The sequence below is a fragment of the Mauremys reevesii genome, linkage group 9 (genome assembly GCF_016161935.1).
Source record: "Mauremys reevesii isolate NIE-2019 linkage group 9, ASM1616193v1, whole genome shotgun sequence".
Classification (NCBI taxonomy): Eukaryota; Metazoa; Chordata; order Testudines; family Geoemydidae; genus Mauremys; species Mauremys reevesii.
Genome location: NC_052631.1, coordinates 8,606,597 through 8,625,885, shown reverse-complemented (window position 1 = coordinate 8,625,885; position 19,289 = coordinate 8,606,597). Strand labels below are relative to the sequence as shown.

At 44.0% G+C, this 19,289-nt stretch overlaps 2 protein-coding genes, 1 long non-coding RNA gene and 5 other non-coding genes across 13 annotated transcripts in view; 2 read left to right on the top strand and 6 right to left on the bottom strand.

The window, feature by feature from the left end:
- RFC4 (replication factor C subunit 4) overlaps positions 1-3,400 on the top strand; it is a 19,458-nt gene extending 16,058 nt beyond the window's left edge. For both annotated transcript variants that reach the window (XM_039488201.1, XM_039488202.1), the window contains exons 10-11: positions 352-468; positions 2,515-3,400. In XM_039488201.1, coding sequence (XP_039344135.1) covers positions 352-468; positions 2,515-2,610 — 213 coding nt within the window. In that variant the 3' untranslated portion in view covers positions 2,611-3,400. The remainder of the gene's footprint in view (positions 1-351; positions 469-2,514) is intronic.
- The window catches only part of EIF4A2 (eukaryotic translation initiation factor 4A2), a 21,470-nt gene extending 4,750 nt beyond the window's left edge, over positions 1-16,720 (bottom strand). Inside the window, exons 1-12 of one of the 4 annotated variants that reach the window (XR_005584607.1) lie at positions 16,466-16,718; positions 15,381-15,426; positions 15,161-15,293; positions 14,797-14,936; positions 13,239-13,407; positions 12,688-12,797; positions 12,151-12,294; positions 11,575-11,712; positions 11,113-11,202; positions 10,616-10,695; positions 9,676-9,783; positions 8,694-8,830 (exon numbers count right to left, since the gene is read on the bottom strand). Coding sequence is in view for 2 of the 4 variants with exons in the window: in XM_039488199.1 (XP_039344133.1) it covers positions 8,686-8,830; positions 10,616-10,695; positions 11,113-11,202; positions 11,575-11,712; positions 12,151-12,294; positions 12,688-12,797; positions 13,239-13,407; positions 14,797-14,936; positions 15,161-15,293; positions 15,381-15,426; positions 16,466-16,494 (1,224 nt within the window). In the remaining 2 variants the exon portion in view is untranslated. Of the gene's footprint in view, positions 1-8,338; positions 8,831-9,675; positions 9,784-10,615; positions 10,696-11,112; positions 11,203-11,574; positions 11,713-12,150; positions 12,295-12,687; positions 12,798-13,238; positions 13,408-14,796; positions 14,937-15,160; positions 15,294-15,380; positions 15,427-16,465 lie in introns of those variants that run through there. The other 3 variants (XR_005584608.1, XM_039488199.1, XM_039488200.1) reach the window with 3 other exon arrangements.
- LOC120372726 lies at positions 11,270-11,397 on the bottom strand. The gene has a single exon (XR_005585147.1). It is a non-coding gene; the product is annotated as a small nucleolar RNA SNORA63 (small nucleolar RNA).
- LOC120372747 lies at positions 11,915-12,095 on the bottom strand. Its single transcript, XR_005585167.1, has one exon. It is a non-coding gene; the product is annotated as a small nucleolar RNA SNORA81 (small nucleolar RNA).
- Positions 12,511-12,638, bottom strand: LOC120372727. The gene has a single exon (XR_005585148.1). It is a non-coding gene; the product is annotated as a small nucleolar RNA SNORA63 (small nucleolar RNA).
- Positions 12,891-12,961, bottom strand: LOC120372750. Its single transcript, XR_005585170.1, has one exon. It is a non-coding gene; the product is annotated as a small nucleolar RNA SNORD2 (small nucleolar RNA).
- Positions 15,014-15,084, bottom strand: LOC120372749. The gene has a single exon (XR_005585169.1). It is a non-coding gene; the product is annotated as a small nucleolar RNA SNORD2 (small nucleolar RNA).
- The window catches only part of LOC120371848, an 18,427-nt gene continuing 14,953 nt past the window's right edge, over positions 15,816-19,289 (top strand). The window contains exon 1 of one of the 2 annotated variants that reach the window (XR_005584609.1): positions 15,816-16,321. This is a non-coding gene — a long non-coding RNA (uncharacterized LOC120371848). Of the gene's footprint in view, positions 16,322-17,022; positions 17,455-19,289 lie in introns of those variants that run through there. The other variant, XR_005584610.1, reaches the window with a different exon arrangement.

Genomic DNA, 19,289 nt, shown 5'->3' with positions numbered 1-19,289 from the left:
TCTAACTGTGCTAGGTCATGTATTTTTAAAGTAAATTTTAGTTCCCCAGCACTTTGTTGGGGTAGAAGTCACATTTAAAGGGGGCCCAGTCACTAGGCAGTCCATGATCTGGGGAGGGTGAGGGTGTGTCATAGGAATGGCAGGCGCATGATGAGGGGGGAAGCGGGGAGCCCCCTTTTCTCTTTGTTATGCATCTCCTTAACGGACTTCACAGCTTCAAAGTGGTCTTAATGATTTGATAGTGTCACTTTAAATGATACTCGTCCCCACCCTCATGTCTTCTTCTTCTACTTAAAAGCTTTAAATTCAGACTAATGCTACCTTGTTTCCATTCCTCCTTCCCTGTTACAGAATCTGATAAATGAAGGGTATGCTGCTGCTCAGCTTGTAAACCAGCTTCATGATGATATTGTTGAGAGAGAGGATCTCACTGACAAGCAGAAATCTGTTATTGCAGAGAAACTTGCTGTAAGTCTCCATTAACTTGATTTCATCTATTAGTGCAGCAGTTAACTAGTACTGGTACTTTTACCCATACTTCCTTTCCTCCGCCCCTCCCCAAAAATATTTAACTGTGTTGATCCTGTGTGCACCACAGGTGTTTGCGTCTCATTCAGTATCATGTTCTACATCTATACCGTCAGCCTGGGGCTTGCCAAATTGCATTAGGCTGAAAAGGAGTTGAGGTGCTGGTTGATGTCAATGAATTCTTAATTTGGTCAAACTGGTACATTTCCCTAAAAGGCTTGGGGTGTTTAGACGCATTGAGGGGACATAAATGTGCAAGTTAAGTAGCCATCTCTATAGGAATGTAACTGAACAGGAGACTTTCCTGTGTTACGGCAACTTGAGATATCTTGTGCCCCTTCTTGATTCGAAAAAGGCTAAACTACTTCTCATGAGACAAATATTGAGCTCATCATTTCTTGAAATACATCTCTTGAGAAATCCCCCGATAGAGATTTCTCTCTACAGTAGATAAATGAGAAGAGACCAAGGTAAAGGATGTCTTTTTTTTTTTTTAAACTTTCTGTTGATTTGGACCAAATGCCTCTTCCCTTGGGTTGATTAACTCCTGTGTCAGTTGCTCTCTTGTGTAACAAGGAACCCTGCATGGGTTCGTGGCCGTGCAGCAGCCTATTGAGTGTCATGCAGGTGTTCAGGGAACCCACCTGGCTGGGACTTGCCATGGCTGGGGGAGGGGTGCCCCTCCTCTGGCCCCAAATCAGCCATGGCCTGGACCTGCTGGGGGAGGGACACCTATCCTGCAGCCCCAGCTCTCCCCACCAGCCCAGGTGCTGTTGCAGGGGGAGAGAGCTGGGGGAGTTCTCTCCACTGTAGCCCTGGAGCAGCCTGAACCCCAAACCCCTCATCCTTGGCCCCACCCCAGAGCCCACACCCCTGCACCCCAGCCCTGAGCCCCCTCCCACACTGCAAACCCCTCGGCCCCACCCCCGACACATGGATTTATGTGCACCAATATGGAGGTGATGTGTCATAACAAAATTGGTGCACAGAACAAAATTCATTCCACATGTGGGGGAAAAATTAGAGGGAACACTGGTGCAAAGTTCTGTGTTCCCCTTGCTACAGTTGATGATGTGACTCGGAACATGTTCCCCTATTGATAAGTGATGGCTATGCCAGATATCGGTAGGCTGCAGCCCACCCACTTAACATCCAGACCCACCCTCCCGCAGTCCCAGCTCTGCTCCCACACCTCCCACCCGGCACTCCAGCTGGGCAACAGGGTCAGGGCACGGGGGCTTGCTCAGCTCCGGCACTTCAGCCGTGGAGCAGGGTCAGGGGTGTGCCCTGCTCTGCTCACCTGGCCCTCCTGCCAGGGGTTGGAGCGCAGGGGCTTCAGAGCCCCTGCTCCCTGGCTGGAGAGCCAGAGTGGGGCAAGTCTGCTCCCTGGCTGGAGCAGCGGATAGGCAGAGCAGGTCAAGTGCCGGGTGGGGGTGCAGGATGCACATTTTTCTAGGAGCCCCTGGCCAGAGCGTCTATCTCTTCTCTCCCCCCAGCCTGCTGGTGGGGGGGAAGGTGCCAGATCACTCCTACCCTTCTGCTCCCTGTCATTGCCCACCTACCCAGGGCCCACCTAAGTGTCCCCTCCTGCCTACACCACTGCTGTACCAATGGGTCTCCAGTATATGTTTCGGTATCCATAGCCCTTCTCAAGAACACAACCTTGATGTATACTGGGTACCCGCTGTATACAAATGTTGATGATGAAGCAGACAACATGGAAACATTCCCAAGAAGATGTGTACAGCTCCTGTGTCTGCCCACTGTTGCCTACATGATGGGATGGTGCAGGAAACAGCTGCAGCTCCAGCTCCATTTCAAGTTACAAATCTTCACATTCATGAATCTCAGTAGAAATGCCAGTTCTCAGTGGGAAAACTTATCTGACTTTGCATAGCTACTACCTCTCCGAACTTAGTGTCAAAGCACTGAAAACCTCTGTCCAGTTTTAAAGGGATTGTTTATAACTTGTGTCTCTATTTGCAGGAGGTAGACAAATGCTTGACAGATGGTGCAGATGAGTACTTGCAATTGATCAGTCTCTGTGCCGTTGTGATGCAGCAGCTAACTCAGAATGGCTAGTTCTTCAGGAAGAAATTGTGCCAGCTGAATTTCTCAGTTCTGATCTTCAGATTGCTTTGATGTTACTGCTCTCTCAAAACTGCAATCCGTACATTTATTTTTGTGGTTTTGTAGTAATAGACTGCCAAACAACTGAAAAATTCATCCTAGGAACTGAACACTTGCTATTTCGACATAATCAATGCTTCACACTTGTAGCTACACGCCACAATTCAGAGGGCTTGAAAGAAACAGCTGGATGAAGAATGAGCAGGGCCTGGATGCCACTAATTGAGTTCTAATACTTGCTGTCATCTTCTAGTGGTGGGGGTCTTGGAAATTTAAAAAAAAAAAAAACTTTCAAAATATGGTGTGTGGAGTGTTTGTACAGTGTTTGGAAGATGGTTAGAAATCTGCACTTTGATGCACTATCATCATAGCAGCTAAAGATGCTGTAGCGTATTAATTACATCAGTCACTTCATTATACACTTGAATGGTGGGGTGCTGGTCTGACACACCACTATGCAAACTCCTTAAATGTTACTTAAACTGTTTACCAGCAGTGATAGAAACAAAAGTCTTAAATACAATAATGTTTAGTTTTAACCTGTATTGAGAAGACAACTGCCCCTTCTGGTTTTTTAAACAAATCTGTTGTGTGTGGGTGTAAAAACCCTGCACCCTAAGGGAAGGAGTTGTCGGAGAAAAACTTAGTTCTCACTTTTTGTTTGGGTGCAGCAAAGTCAGATACTTTATTCTGTTTAGCAGCTGCAGCAGGGAGAGAGTGCACTAGGACATAGGGTCTCCCCTTCCTAGACAGGTCTCTCAACAGGTAAACAATTACAGCAGCATTTATATTTTTGTTACAGACAATAATAAGCAACAGCTGCATTTTGTCTATACATAGGTCATCTGATATCTTGTTTTTCTCACTTAAGAGACTCCAGTCTACATTTCATATTACAGTTCTTTCTCTACTTCCACGGAGTAGATGCCCCTTTAATAGAGTTCGAGAGACCTACCATTTAAAAACATAACTCTGTGGGGTGAAATTATACATTTTCTTGTATAAAATACTTTTAATGTTAAAATCTCTAACCCTTATGAACTCCTTACATGCTTCTTTGTTACATGTTTAACAAACTTGAGGCTACCCAAAAGTACATCAGTGGTTCTCAATCTTTTTTTGTAGACCACTTGAAAATTGCTGAGGGTCTTGGTGGACCACTTAATGATCTTTCCAAATGTTGTTTGTACCATTAGCTAACTCTTGTAAAGCGCTTTGGATAAAAGTGCTATATTAAAAAAAGTTTTTTGTTCTACAAATAAAGGCACACAACTCATATTTTAATATCTGTAGTCTTACATTTCTAATGGGATGGATGTGCCTTCTCTCCCCTGCTGCAGCAGCCATGGAGCTGGGAAGGATGGGGGGGGGGGGGGTTCCCCTGCCACAGAGCTGAGGCTGGGAAGGGGTGGGGGGTGGGTTTCTCCCTGGCAGCCACAGCCCTTGAACTGGGGAAAGTAGCATCTTTCTCTGGCTGCTGCAGCCCTGCACATCCCAAATTCCCTCCACCCTGTCTTCTCACTCCAAGGCCACCACCTCACGCCTGAGTGGCTTCACTGATTAGGTGGGTGGCCCTTCATTCTTTTGTGTGCAGCTTAGTTCCCTCTAGTTTATCTGCAGACCACCTAAATGGAGCTCATGGATAGGGTGACCAGCTGTCCTGTTTTTAGGGACTTTTTCTTGTATAGGTGCCTATTCTTCCCCTCCCTTGCAATGTCCCGTTCTTTCACAGTTGCAATCTGGTAACCCTATTCATGGACCACTGGTGATCCATGGACCACAGTTTGAGAACCTGTGGTCTATATGAATACCCTTTTTAAAATCAAATGGAAGCTTTTCCTTAAGTGTACATAGTAAGTGCATTGGGGTGTATACTTAAGTCTTTCAATAGTGTACAAAATTAATTCTGGTGGAGTATGGGCTGAATATTTATAAGTATGTAAGTACCTAAAGATGCAGGTATGTGCCTAGTAGGATTTTCAGAAATGTGTGGCTCCCATAAAACCTCCCAACCTCAGACTATTTTCAATGTTTAGAGTAAAATTGAATTGCTACACTACTTTTACATGTAGAATCCCTCAACATTTTGATTTCAGTAGTCAGTCAAATAGGGTAAACTAGAAGCTTAAACTACAAGATCCTAATTGTCTTCAGTCATCATGGAATATCACAGTTGGAAGGGACCTCAGGAGGTTCTAGTCCAACTCCCTGCTCAAAGCAGGACCAACCCCAACTAAATCATCCCAGCCAGGGCTTTGTCAAGCCAGGCCTTAAAAATCTCTAAGGAAGGAGATTCCACCACCTCCCTAGGTAACCCATTCCAGTGCTTCACCACCCTCCTAATGAAAAAGTATTTCCTAATATCCAACCTAAACCTCCCTCACTGCAACTTGAGACCATTACTCCTTGTTCTGTCATCTGCTACCACTGAGAACAGCCTAGCTCCATCCTCTTTGGAACCCCCTTTCAGGTAGTTGAAAGCAGCTATCAAATCCCCCCTCATTCTTCTCTTCTGCAGACTAAACAATCCCAGTTCCCTCAGCCTCCTCATAAATCATGTGCTCCAGCTCTCTAATAATTTTGGTTGCCCTCTGCTGGACTCTCCAATTTTTCCACATCCTCCTTGTAGTGTAGGGCCCAAAACTGGACACAGTACTCCAGATGAGGCCTCACCAATGTTGAATAGAGGGGAATGATCACATCCCTTGATCTTCTGGCAATGCCCCTAGTTATACAGCCCAAAATGCTGTTATCCTTGCCAACAAGGGCACACTGTTGACTCATGTCCACTGTAACCCCTAGGTTCTTTTCTGCAGGACTGCTGCCTAGCCATTCAATCCCTAGTCTGTAGCAGTGCATGGGATTCTTCCATCCTAAGTGCAGGACTCTGCACTTGTCCTTGTTGAACCTCATCAGGTTTCTTTTGGCCCAATCCTCTAATTTATCTAGGTCCCTCTGTATCCTATCCCTACCCTCCAGCGTATCTACCACTCCTCCCAGTTTAGTGTCATCTGCAAACTTGTTGAGAGTGCAGTCCACGCCATCCTCCAGATCATTAATGAAGATATTGAACAAAACCGGCCCCAGGACCGACCCTTGGGGCACTAAGCTTGATACCAGCTGCCAACTAGACATGGAGCCCAACAATCTAGCCAGCTTTCTATCCACCTTATAATCCATTCATCCAGCCCATATTTTAACTTGCTGGCAAGAATACTGTGGGAGTATTAGCTTTGCTAAAGTCAAGGAATAACACATCCACTGCTTTCCCCTCATCCACAGAGCCAGTTATCATAGAAGGCAATTAGGTTTGCCAGGCATGACTTGCCCTTGGTGAAACCATGCTGACTGTTCCTGATTGCTTTCCTCTCCTCTAAGTGCATCAGAAATGATTCCTTGAGGACTTCTTCCATGATTTTTCTAGGGACTGAGGTGAGACTGACTAGCCTGTAGTTCCCTGGATCCTCCTCCTTCCCTTTTTTTAAAGATGGACACTAGATTAGCCTTTTTTCAGTCATCTGGGACCTCCCCCACTCGCCATGAGTTTTCAAAGATAATGGCCAACAGTTCTGCAATCACATCCACTAATTTCCTTTAGCACCCTTGGATGCAGCGCATTGACCCCATGGACTTGTGCTTGTCCAGCTTTTCTAAATAGTCCTGAACCACTTTTCTCCACAGGGGGCTAGTTGTCACCTCTCCATGCTGTGCTGCCCAGTGGAGTAGTCTGGGAGCTCACCTTGTTAAGACAGAAGCAAAAAAAGCATTGAGTACATTAGCTTTTTCCACATCCTCTGTCACTAGGTTACCTCCCTCATTCAGTAAGGGGCCCACACTTCCCTTGACTTGTTAACATACCTGAACAAACCCTTCTTGTTACTCTTAACATCTCTTTCTAGCTGCAACTCCAAGTATGATTTGGCCTTCCTGATTTCACTCCTGCATGCCTGAGCAATATTTTTATACTTCTCCCTGGTCATTTATCCAATTTTCCACTTGTAAGCTTCTTTTTTTGTGTTTTAAGATCAGCAAGGATTTCACTGTTAAGCCAAGCTGGCTGCCTGCCATATTTCCTATTCTTTCTACACATCGGGCTGGTTTGTTCCTGCAACCTCAATAAGGATTCTTTAAAATATAGCCAGCTCTCCTGGACTCCTTTCCCCCTCATGTTATTCTCCCAGGGAATCCTGCCCATCAGTTCCCTGAGGGAGTCAAAGTCTGCTTTTCTGAAGTCCAGGGTCTGTATTTCGCTGCTCTCCTTTGTGTCAGGATCCTGAACTCAACCATCTCATGGTCACTGCCTCCCAGGTTCCCATCTGCTTTTGCTTCCCCTACTAATTCTTCTGTTTGTGAGCAGCAGGTCAAGAAGAGCTCTGCCCCTAGTTGGTTCCTCCAGCACTTGCACCAGGAAATTGTCCCCTACACTTTCCAAAAACTTCCTGGATTGTCTGTGCACTATTGTAGTGCTCTCCCAGCAGATATTGGAGCGGTTGAAGTCCCCTATGAGAACCAGGGCCTGTGATCTAAACTCTTTAGTTGCTGGAAGAAAACCTCATTCACCTCATCTCCCTGGTCTGGTGGTCTATAGCAGACTCCCACCATGACATCACCCTTGTTGCTCACACTTCTAAACTTCATCCAGAGATGCTCAGGTTTTTCTGCAGTTTCATACCAGAGCTGTGAGCAGTCATGTTGCTCTTACATACAAGCTATTTAGCATAAATGTAGAAATTGCCTGTAGATAAGTCCTAAGCCAGGGGTTCTCAAACTGGGGGTCACAAGCTGTCAGCCTCCACCCCAAATCCCACTTTGCCTCCAGCATAATGGTGTTTAAAAAATATATTAAAGTGTTTTTAAATGTATAGAGGGTTGCATGCAGAGGCTTGCTGTATGAAAGGTCACACCAGTACAAAAGTTTGAGGGCTACTATCCTTAGCTTTCCCCTCCCTGCCCCATGCAGTTAGCAGTAGAGCTCTTCCCCAGTGGGAAAAAAAAAAAACAAGACAGGTCTATGGGATGTCTAGCTACTTTAGTGAGACAGACATTAGTCCAGACACCATTGACAAGGCGCTGCCCTTGGGCAATAGCTGAGCTGGGCCTGCAGGCTAGTTATTGGCTTAACTGTTCATGGGCTAGTGGGAGAGCTGTAGTTTCACTTCTTTACTAGTAAGTGATTATGGAGCCCTCTCTACTAGCAGCAGAAAGAATGGTCATGACAACCAGTATTGGTGATTATACTCAAAATACCAAGCTTGGAGAAGAAATAAGATTAGTGTAACACTGGTAGTCTGATCAAAATGAAACATTACCTCCACTCAATGAAAGACCCTGTCAGTCAAAAAACAACTTTTACACTTTAAAGTGAATATAGAAGTTTTTTTATTGAACATTCAAACTTCATTAAGACATGTGCAATATGGCAATTTTACTGGGTTTAACCCTACCTAAGATAATAGTATGATTGCTTGCTTGCTGGGGCTTAATGGGGTCCAGATCACACTTACCACTAATTAAATATTTTATTGAATAAATACATATCAAACAAAAATGCATTTGAATACTCTATATAAAAAGTTTATATATATTTTTAAAGACCTTTCCAATTCAAATCTAAAGTATAAGTAAAAAACAAATAAAGGAAGGTATGCTAGTTTAACATAATTGGCTGACTTTATACAGCACTTATATCTTTTAGTCCATAAGTAAATTATCAAATGATAAAGAACATCTAATACAACCACTTCTACTGAACTAGGAAATAAATTTAAGAAAAAATGTACAGACCCCATGACTTTCCACCCAACCCCAACAGTCTAACCCTAAAGTGGATAAAGCCAATGGCTTTCACCACAAGAGCTCACGACAAAAATGTCGCTTCGCTGATCAAAAAAAATCTGTATTTCGGATCCGTTATGAGCATTGAGACAAGATTCAATATATCCCCAAAGAAAGAAGCACAATGCACGTTGTGAATTGCCTATTCAGCAACAGCGAGCACTGCATTCAAAAAAGCTCTCATCCCAGGGATTAAATGAGATCAGCCACATTCATAGGCATCTCCTCCACTGTAGTATTGTAGAAAGTCTCAATATCCCGAAGAATTCTTTTGTCCTCCTCGGTAACAAAGTTTATAGCCACCCCTTTCCTGCCAAAACGACCACCTCGTCCAATTCTGCACAGAACAGAAGACATTTAAAAAACGTTTTTCTAAAAGATTCAAATACCTAGGGGAGGGTGAGACATTATGGCCAGTATTATACAGGACATCAGACTAGATGATCACAATGGTCTCTTCTGGCCTTATTTGCCAAAGGCCAGTTTATCCTTATTTACAGTACTAGATGCTAGTCAAAAGTGGTATTTTGCCAAGAAAAATTAGCTGTTAGTGCCAACCTTAAGAAATATCCAACCTGTAGACAGCAGTAGAGAAAGATTACTGTTTTGGCTGCAAAATAATTTCAGTGTAGCTCTTTTTGGTGTTGTGATATGAAGTGCAAAGTCATTTCAACCCTCCCACTCTTGCCCCTTTGAGAATGGCTAGCAATGAAACTTACACATCCAGCCACCCTCATTCATTTCCCAAGCGTGGGCAGAGAGCTTGGTCAGCCTAGTGCACAGGTTAATGTTCAAGAATGCTAAAATATTAAAGTCAGCAACAGATGTATTCCAATTACATTCTGTAATGCAGAACAGTAAATGTTTATATTTCATTGTGAAAACATCAAATATTTAGTATTTAAGATGCTGTTTTCAGTGGGAAAACTTATCAGTTTGACAAGGAAACCCAAGACAAGATTCAATATAAAGCTAAAAATCACTGCTTTTGTATAACAGTTTTAGGTAAGAGACAGATTGCGTCACCACCACATTAGTTTTAGTGAGTTGACAGCCCACCAACAGTTCTGCTTCCTTCATGGAAAACTGGACAATGTGAAACACCTTTTCTGTAAGAGCTAAAATACATGACAAAACAAAGTGAATAATCATGACAAAAGAAAAAAACAAGTATATAAATACCAACTCGCTCTTTATTCAAACAGTGTGCCGCTTACGAATCCACGTCCTAAATTAGGTCAACGCCGTTTCTGAGCACCATCGTGTGTCATCAACTGCTGCTATCGACTCCTGTATTTTTTTACATCAAGTAACAGAGTACAATTTACTTAATTTAAGGACAAAGCCACTAGAAGTATTTAACTAGAGCTAGGGAAACAAAACTGAAATTGCTACCAGGAAGGAACAAAACACCACAGAAGAAAGAATCCCACTGTAAGAGGAATCACCAAGAACAAACAATGAAGGCACAAAAACAGCGCAATTAGACCTCTCAGGAAGTCAACACATTCTTACTATCCCAGCTGAAGTTGCTAACAATATGGAAGCCTACTAAGTGAACAACAGCAGCAATCCAGGAAAAATGAGCTATGGCCTAAAGCAGTAAGATGTGGTGGACAAATCAATAACTAGACTTGGCATGAACACTGCAGTTAGAAACGATTTTTTGCAGTTTCTGAGGCTCCACAAGATATAGTGCAGAAGATACTAATTCAGCAGCAGATGCCAATTTGACTACACCTCAGCAATGAATGGATCAGGCAACAATGCTAAGACAGACTAAGACATCTAAGTTTTCCCACTGCTTTGTTTCATTGACTAACCAAGAAGCTCTGCCCCTCCCCCATTTCAGAAATGTTATGGAAACAACTGTACCAGTCAGTGCTTAGTGTTCAATATTTTAGATGGGTATGCCCTTCCTGGTATGGTTGGATACACACTATTCCAGTTCCCCATCCCCCCAGCCCCACTGAGTGGACTAAGAAAACCCAGAGCAGTGGGTGGGTTTGTCCAAGTTATACAGATAGAAATATGTAAAAAATAGGATGCAAGTTCTTGTGATTTAGTCTGAAGCAGTGAAATTAGGAGAAAGATTCAATGACATAACACTGCAGCAACTAACCTGTGAATGTAGTTTTCACGATTGGTCGGCAGGTCGTAATTTATAACCAACGAAACCTGTTGCACATCAATGCCACGAGCCTGGAAGCCAATGCAGAGACTCTTTAATACAAGCCCATACATTTTAGAGTAAGAAATTTACTCCTTATTTTGTTGACCACATTATAGTGATGAACTACAACCGTGTAGCCCATAGTGGAGTGTAGTCTTTACTCTTCCAAGAGCTTGAGTGGTTCGGTTACAGTAACCTTCACCAAGTCAAGAAGCTTTTGGCAGCAAGTGTGAACATACTAAACTAACACAATGGGGAGGTGCAGTATTAAGGTAATTGAGATGTTTGGGGGCATGGATCAGTGTTCACACTGCACTCCCATCAGTACCTGGGGCCCAAGCTGGGGAAGCTAATGATCCAACCAATGGACCAAATTCGGTGATGAATTCTGGTCACATGCCACCTGAAGCACATTGCGCATATGCTAAGATGATTGGGATAGTTACCAACAAGTCAGTAGTGATCAAGACACGGCTTGATCCTGATCTAAACTCTCTCATGATAACATCTCGTTCCTTCTGGTCCATGTCACCATGCTGGAGAAATCAAAAATGAGAACTTTTACAATCTCAATATTCCAGAACAGAAAATCTTATTTTAAATGTGTATGAGACCAAGCGTCCCCATCTGCTATGGGATCAAGGCAGGCAGGGATAGTATGAAACATTTTGCTTTGAGCAGGGGGAACGACAATACAGCACTTCACAGCTACATTGTAACTTAACCTGCTTCTAACTTTAAAGAGCACCAGTTTTGGTGCCCAGAACCAGAGTTTCAGAATCATTCCCACTAAAATGTCTAACAGATTAATCTCCATTTCACTTGTGCAATGATTGAATGTATTTAAATCAGTCCTGCAAGATCACAAACATGAGATGTCTTAGATAAAATGAAGCATCAACTCTCACCAGAGCAGAGACTGTGAAGTCCCTCGCATGCATTTTCTCTGTAAGCCAATCCACTTTTCTCCTTGTATTCAGGAAAATAACAGCTTGTGTAATGGTCAGTGTCTCATACAAGTCACAGAGAGTATCCAGCTTCCATTCCTAAATAAATTTGCATATATTTAGGAAAAAGTGCCAGGTAATTAAGTTTGTATTAGCTAAACAAGTTCAGTTACTAAGTAAAAAAATCTTTTAATATGGCAGAGCAAGAACTACAGAAAACCCCATTATCAAATTAACATTTCAGTATATAGAATTATGTAGGTACAACATGAAAAATAAGCATTATATGCAAGTTTCCTTAGATTATTGCACCAAATCCTAAGACATAGGACACTGGACATTAAGAAAGAGGTCCACCCAAGTCATTTTGGATCTAGTGCACATTTATTCTTCTTCTTATGTGTACTCTGCTAGCATTACTACAAAAACCAAGGCTCAGCCCTGGTTTCTGTAATTTTAGCACAGTGCTTGAACAAGAAGGTGGAAAAGAGAGATTTTCTAAATACTTCCAGCCAAAGGAAATAAAGTTGCACCTACCTCTCTTTCAACATTAATATAGAATTGTTTGATACCCTCAAGGGTCAATTCTTCTTTCTTCACCAGAATACGTATAGGATCTCTCATGAACTTTTTGGTCACTTCCAACACATCCATTGGCATGGTGGCTGACAGCAATACAACCTAAGAGATACAGTACAAACTGAGAAGAAATGCTTCTAAAATTGTAAGAAAAACACCAATATTCAGAGGTACTGTAACCCTAAATGAGTAACACCACCAACATCCAAGAGAGCACTTTGTGCAGTGAGCACTCAAAAGCAGAAACCATAGTTAAATATGATTCTCAACTGATTAATATTGAAATTAATCTAACACAGTTAAGTGAAGACAGATTACATGTACGAGACCAAGCGTCCCTGTCTACTGTGGGAATCAAGGCAGTCAGGGATAGTATGACACAATTTATTTGAGCAGGGGGAACGACAATACAGCACTTAACAGCTACATTGTAACTTATCCTGCATTTCTTAACACAATCTGTTCATCTTAGTTATAACTAAATTCTGATTTTACCTGAATATTTGTGCTTAACTTTTGAAAAATTTCATAAATTTGATCTTTAAATCCACGGCTCAACATTTCATCTGCTTCATCCAAGACAAACATCTTGATCCATTTAGGTGCTAGGAGAAAGGGAGAAGTGTTTCATAAAGCATGCTAAGGAGACTGTTTAGTGCATCTGAAATGGCTGTGAATCACTACCTCTTCCTTGATATGAGTGATCAGTATAAACTTTTATCATCATTTCTAAGTCAGTCCCGAAAGATGGTAAAACATCACTTCACTCCCCTTTTAAGTTTCACACTTTGTAAGTTATATATCTAATGCAAAGTTTTAAACATTCTTAACTTCTCCTCCAACTGCTGAACAGTAATATTTTTAAATGGAATGTTCAGGTATATCTATTGCCTTTAATATGCATTTCTTCCACAATTATTTACTTGGAAAGTTGAACCCCAGAAATTACAAAGCCTGCTTTCTGCATTGTCAATTGAAACCATCAAGCAGCTTCCACATGTGAATATACTGGTTGCTAAAGTAGTGAAACTGAATTTAGTACTTACAAAGATATCGTCTGTTTAACATATCAAACACCCGACCTGGAGTTCCAACCACAATGTGTGGAGCCTCAGCCTGAAGCTTCTGCATCTCATTACGAACATTTGTGCCACCAATACAAGCATGGCAAGTTGCACCCATATAGTCTCCAAGAGCCAAAATTACCTTTTGTATCTAAAATAAAAATCCTTAAGTCAGTACTTCCAGTATGTTTAAAAAAATCCAGTTAAGTTCCAGAACACTAATTTCTATATTCACTATTCAGTTCTGAACAAGGACATGCACTTGTCTGGTATGGAAACTGGGTCGAAGATGGGGCTAATCTCCCCCAAATTTAAATTAGTCACTAAAGAACAAAGCCCACCAATGGCATCAACATGTTAATTTCTTGGGTTGATTTATTTAAGCTAGTTCTTTTCTTACCAACAGAAGAGTCAGTCCCATTATCAAATGAATCCTAGATCTTTTCTTTAAGATATCATAAGGAATTTTCCCTTCAGAGGCCAAACTGCAAAGTGTTGGCAGAGTTGAGAAAACTATTACTGGTGTTGTACACTAGCAGAACAGCTTGCAAATAAGTTATGACCTTGTGTCATCAGGCAGTCAGAGTACACAACTATGCAGTAAACTCAGATTAGGCAAGAATCAAATATCCTCAGTGTTAAGGCCAAATGATGTATGTAGCATCACCTGAAAAAATGTCCAATTCTGTTCCCAGTGAAGTCTCACTTTGCTACTGCCTTCACTGAGAGTATAGGATTAGTAAACAAACTATAACTGATCTGCTACCACAATTTTTTCTAGATTCCAAAGGTATCATATTTGGACAACTCTACCTCCAAGCACAGTTGACTCTAATCTTTGGTCTGAGGAAGTAAAAATTCTCACTTAAGAGTGCTAAGCAGATTTTATATAGTATAAAACCCAATTGCAAAACATTTTATAAGTCTGGTACCTACACTTTTATGTATCACATTAAACCTTAAATCAAAGGATTCTTAGAGCCACTTTAACAGTACAGGATTTAATGTAGTCTGGAGCTTCATTAAAGCAGCTCCATTTTAAGGAGTAAAAAAAAAAAGTACTGAAACTGAGGTAAAGTAAACATGCAACACAGCATGGGTCAGATAAATACACCACAAGACAATGAACTGATCACATGTGCACTGCAGTTTTCATGTTGCACAACTGCACACAAGTTTGAGTTGTTTTCAAAAAGTGCATTTTATTTCCACTCAGAACATACTGTTTTAATATGTCATTTTTAAGATTTCACTGTTTGCTGGGAGATGCCCTTTCAGAACTACACAGCATATCAGCTGTTACCTGCACCTTATCCCAGCATCACCTCCAAACAAGTCACATCTGAACTCCCTTCATGTGGGTAGGGAAAACCTAAAACAGAAGCTATTCTGTTTCCCCATTACACTCAAAGTGGCAAGGATTCTGAATGGATATTAGTTACAGACCCCTTTGAAAAGTCTGTTAACTGTCCTACACAGTTGTGAAACCTGAAACCTATGCAATGTGCAAGCAGCTTTTTTTTAACTACACTATCAATACCTGTTGAGCCAGTTCTCTGGTAGGGGCCAATACTAGTGCTTGGGTCTCCTTGAGATCAATCTCCAATTGCTGCAGGATGGAAATAGCAAATGTGGCTGTCTTGCCAGTACCTGACTGAGCTTGAGCAATCACATCATACCCTAAAAAAAGTAGGATATATATTTACTGCTCCCACACAAGTTATTCATATTTAGTTTAATTCTATTCCTTTTGAAATAAGTGATCAGCAATTAAGAGCTCTCTCCATTTCAGGTCAGTCCCGAAAGATGGTATACCATCATCTCACTTGTTCAAGGGTTAAAAGTAAGTAGTATCACCACACTTCATTAACAGACAGATGCAGTAGACTTTTGTGCTTGCCTACCTTTGATACATGGAATAATAGCTCTCTGTTGAATAGCTGAAGGTTTCTCAAAACCGTAAGCATAAATACCCCTGAGAAGGGATTCTTTTAAATTCATATCATCAAAATTGTCAACAATTTCATTCCAATTGCTCTGTAAGGAAAGAAGCAAAAAGATTATTACACGGATTACCTACCTCCATATTTGATAGAGTCTAAAGGGTATTATGCAGTTGCTCACCTCAATGATACCATCAGGGTCCATTCCCTCTGGGCCGCCATGGTCTCTGTTACCAAGAAAAAGCAGGCTGTTAACACTTTGCAACTAACAACTTGCACGAAGAACAAGACCTCAGTATCTTGGATAGCATTAGCACTGCCCACAATAAACTGGAACTTGAACCAGTGATGGATTTCTCAGCATGAGAACTAGTCTCCCCTCCTCATTAGCAGGGATGCCAGTACTCCAACTTTCTGTGCCAGGCTCAGTCACCATTCAGAACCCCTAAGCCACAGTGCAAGATCAGCAAGACACCTCTACCCTGCAGCGACCCCCAGAGCAAACTACAGGTGGCAGCACAGCACGCTTCCCCGCAGCAAGGCAGAGACAGCAGGCCTTAACATGCCGCGCCTCCTCCGCCACAACAGGCGCAGGGCAGAGACTACAGTTCCCAGCATGCAGCACTCCCCTGGCAGCGAAAAAACCGGCTCTAAGAGCGTTGCCGGCTGGGCGCTGTAGCCCCCGCCGGCGAGAAGGCAAGAGAGCTGCCCTCTGTGGGCCACCTGGGCTGTAGAGCCGGGAGGGAAGGGTTTTCTCCGGCTTCCATGCGCCGCCCCTCCTCCCTCAGCCGGGACGAGCAAAATCTCGCGAGAGCTCCACCCCTGAGATTGCGCAAATCGGCTACGCTCAGCAGGCGGAGGAACGCGCCCGGCAATCGCCTTGAGCGTCGCGCCCCTCCCGCTCTGCGTGAAAATGGACTCGCCCGAAGCCGGGCCCATGAAACGCCGGCGTGAACCAACGGGACACCGGGGGGGGGAGGGGGATTCAAAGTTGAAGCGTCATGGCCGGCTCCTCTCGGAGTTAAATCACGCCGGGCCGCACGGGGGATGGGTCTCCGAAACGGACAAGCTGCGGGAAGAACGTGCCTACCAGGAGACAACTGGACGGAACCACCTGGGATGGTATTTCCCACCAACGGCAAAGAGCCGGCATCACACGCCCCGCCCCCCTCCCGCGTTCATCTCTCTGCCCTTTAAAATCACCTCAAGAAAAAAAGAAAAGTCACGAAGGCCCCGATTAGTCCCCGACCTTTCAGCCCCCAATACCTGCTATAATCCGTGGAACCACCTGACATGTTCCGCTCTCCAACCCCCACCTCTGTTCTGTCCTCAACTGAAAAGGCAGCGCCTCCGCGGCGCCTGGTTTATATACGCATGCAGCCGCCGGAACTCGAGCCGCCTTTCGCCGCGGAGGGATCTGTATATCGCCCCACAGTCCAAGCCACAAATATGCCCCGTTTAGGGCTCTCCCGTGTCACGGATGTCCCCACTCAAACCGGGTGTGATATTTCCCGTGGGGGTTCGTAAGGCTGCCAGAGCCAGAAGAGCGGGCGGAGATTGGAACTATTTTGTGTGCCGCGAAGGTGGAAGGATATTGCAGCAGTTGGCGATGTGACAGTGTCCTGCGCCTTCCTTCTCCTGCTCGTGCCCCCACCACTCGCACACGGGGTTTCCCTGCCTGACCCCTGCTGCAGAGTGGCGACAGAGGCTCAGTTCGGGAGGGGGGAGGGGAGAGACTGAGTGGGGCAGGGGGCTGGGTCGTCGGAGCGGGGGAGCTCTGCCAGAAAGAGCGGGAGAAACGGGGAGCTCGGCGAGGGGTCAAAGGAGAGGAAAGGGCAGCAGAGGTCCGAGGAAGCGGCCGAGAAAGAGGGAAGGGAATTTAGGGCGGGAAGGGGGGATCCCACCATGAGATGGGGGCGGGGCAGCTGAGGGGATGGGAGAAAAGGGGGCACCAGGTGAGGAAGGTTAAGGGATCAAAGCCTGAGCATCACCTGTGAGGAGGGCAGGGTGATCACAAGGCAGGAGTTTATCACCAGTCGTGCCATGTTGGTGTCAAACCCAGGCTCCAGGAGTCATGGGATTATGTGAAATGCTCGGCTTTCTTTCATTTACCCGCCCCTATGTGCACATGAAAAAAAGTAAGCTAATAGCCCTAGTGTTATGGGGAAAAAGCTAGAAAACTGCCCTGGGAAAGTCTCCAAAACAAGACCGGCAGCAAAAGAACCGCAAATAGAGTCAAAAGAAAAAACTCTTTGGTGATTTTTAAATTGATTTTGGGGTGGGGGAGAGATTCATAGTTTTGAATGTCTGGAGTAGGCAATACTGGAGAGGGACAAGGGGAAGGAGAAGCTGTGGCACTCTGGAGAAATGGATGTGTGGAAGCAGCTCAGGGAACAGGTACCAGGGGATGCAGGAGTGAGGTGGAATAGGGGAGAAGATCGAACCTAGGGGAGATGGTTGCAGATAGGGTGAGGTTGCTGTCTATATTGTTTGGCTAGAAGGTGATTTCTGCTGCCATACTGCTGTTTAATTCATGTGCTCAGATACTGTCGCGATGGGTGCTGTATAAAAACCCAGATAGGTTAAATAGATTAGCTTCACACACTTTTACTGGTGGGCAGTATCGATATTTATATTTGTTTGGTTTGTTTTTGAGGTAGCAGAAACTGGCTGAGGGGATTGTAAAGGAGAGTTAAAATGTGGGTAATGTATTCTAGATCAGTGGTTCTCAACCAGGGGTCCGAGGCTCCCGGGGGGCCCGTGCATAGGTTTCAGGGGGCTGCCAAACATGGCCAACATTATACTTGCTGGGGCCCAAGGTAGATAGCTGAAGCCCCACCATATGGGGCTGAAGCCTGAGCCCTGAGCGCTACCACCTGGGGTTGAAGCTGAAGCCTGAGCAATATAGGTTTGTGTGGACCCCAGGGCATGAAGCCCCAGGCAATTGCTCTGCTTGCTATCCCCTAATGCCAGTCCTGGCTTTTATATGCAGAAAATCAGTTATTGTGGCACAGGTAGGCCGTGGAGTTTTATAGCATGTTGAAGGGGGCTCAAAAAGAAAAAGGTTCAGAGACCCTGTTCTAGATGAAGGTATATTTGGGGGATGTTTGTGTGGGAGTTAACCCATGCAGTTGCTAGGATTGATGCAGATTTATTCGTATGTGATGGAAAAGTTGTGTTGTGACAGATTGCAGCTGACAGTCTGACAATGTGAATACTAAATTGTGTCAGGAAATACCGTTGTGATGACACAAACTAAAATAAAACAAGATAATACATTGTCAATTTTTATTGTGCAAGCTAGATCAAAATGGTCAATGGTATTTTGCTAGTTATGGGGTCGCAATGTGGGGTGTCATGAGCTGTCAGCCTCCACCCCAAACCCTGTTTCACCTCCAATATTTATAGTGTTAAATATTAAAAAATGTGTGTTTTTTAATTTATAAGGGGCGGGGGAAGTCGCACTCCTAGGCTTACTGTTTGAAAGGTGTCCCAATACAAAAGTTTAAGAATCATTGTGCTAGTTCAGAGGCTAACATTGTGCTAGTTCACGGGGAACCGTGGCCAATGGGAGCTTCAGGGGAGGTACCCACAGGCAAGGGCAGCATGTGGAGCCCTCTGCCCCCCCACCACAGGGACATGGTCCCGGCTGCTTCCGGGAGTGGTGCGGGGCCAGGGCAGGCAGGGAGCCTTCCTTAGCCCCGCTGTGAGCCGCTGCCACCCCGGACCCGCTCCAGGTAAGTGGTGCCGGTCCGGAGCCTGCTCCCCAAACCGCTCCTGTACCCCAACCCCTGCCCTGAGCCCCTTCCCACACCTCCTCCTGCATGGGTTTGCTCACCCAATGTGCCCACCCCTGCTACTCCTGCAAAAAGAAATAAAATTATTTGCATTTACTAGACTTAAAAGTTTTATTATTACTCCCCATATTGTGCTATTTAATTTATACAAAAAATATTTTACTCATTTACTTAACTGATAGGTTATATTATAATAAAATCAGAAAATTTATTGTGCCAGTGAATAATTATGTGTTGTTTTTACATTGTAATGTGCTTTAAAAGTGGTTATGTGCATGTAATAGGATATGAAA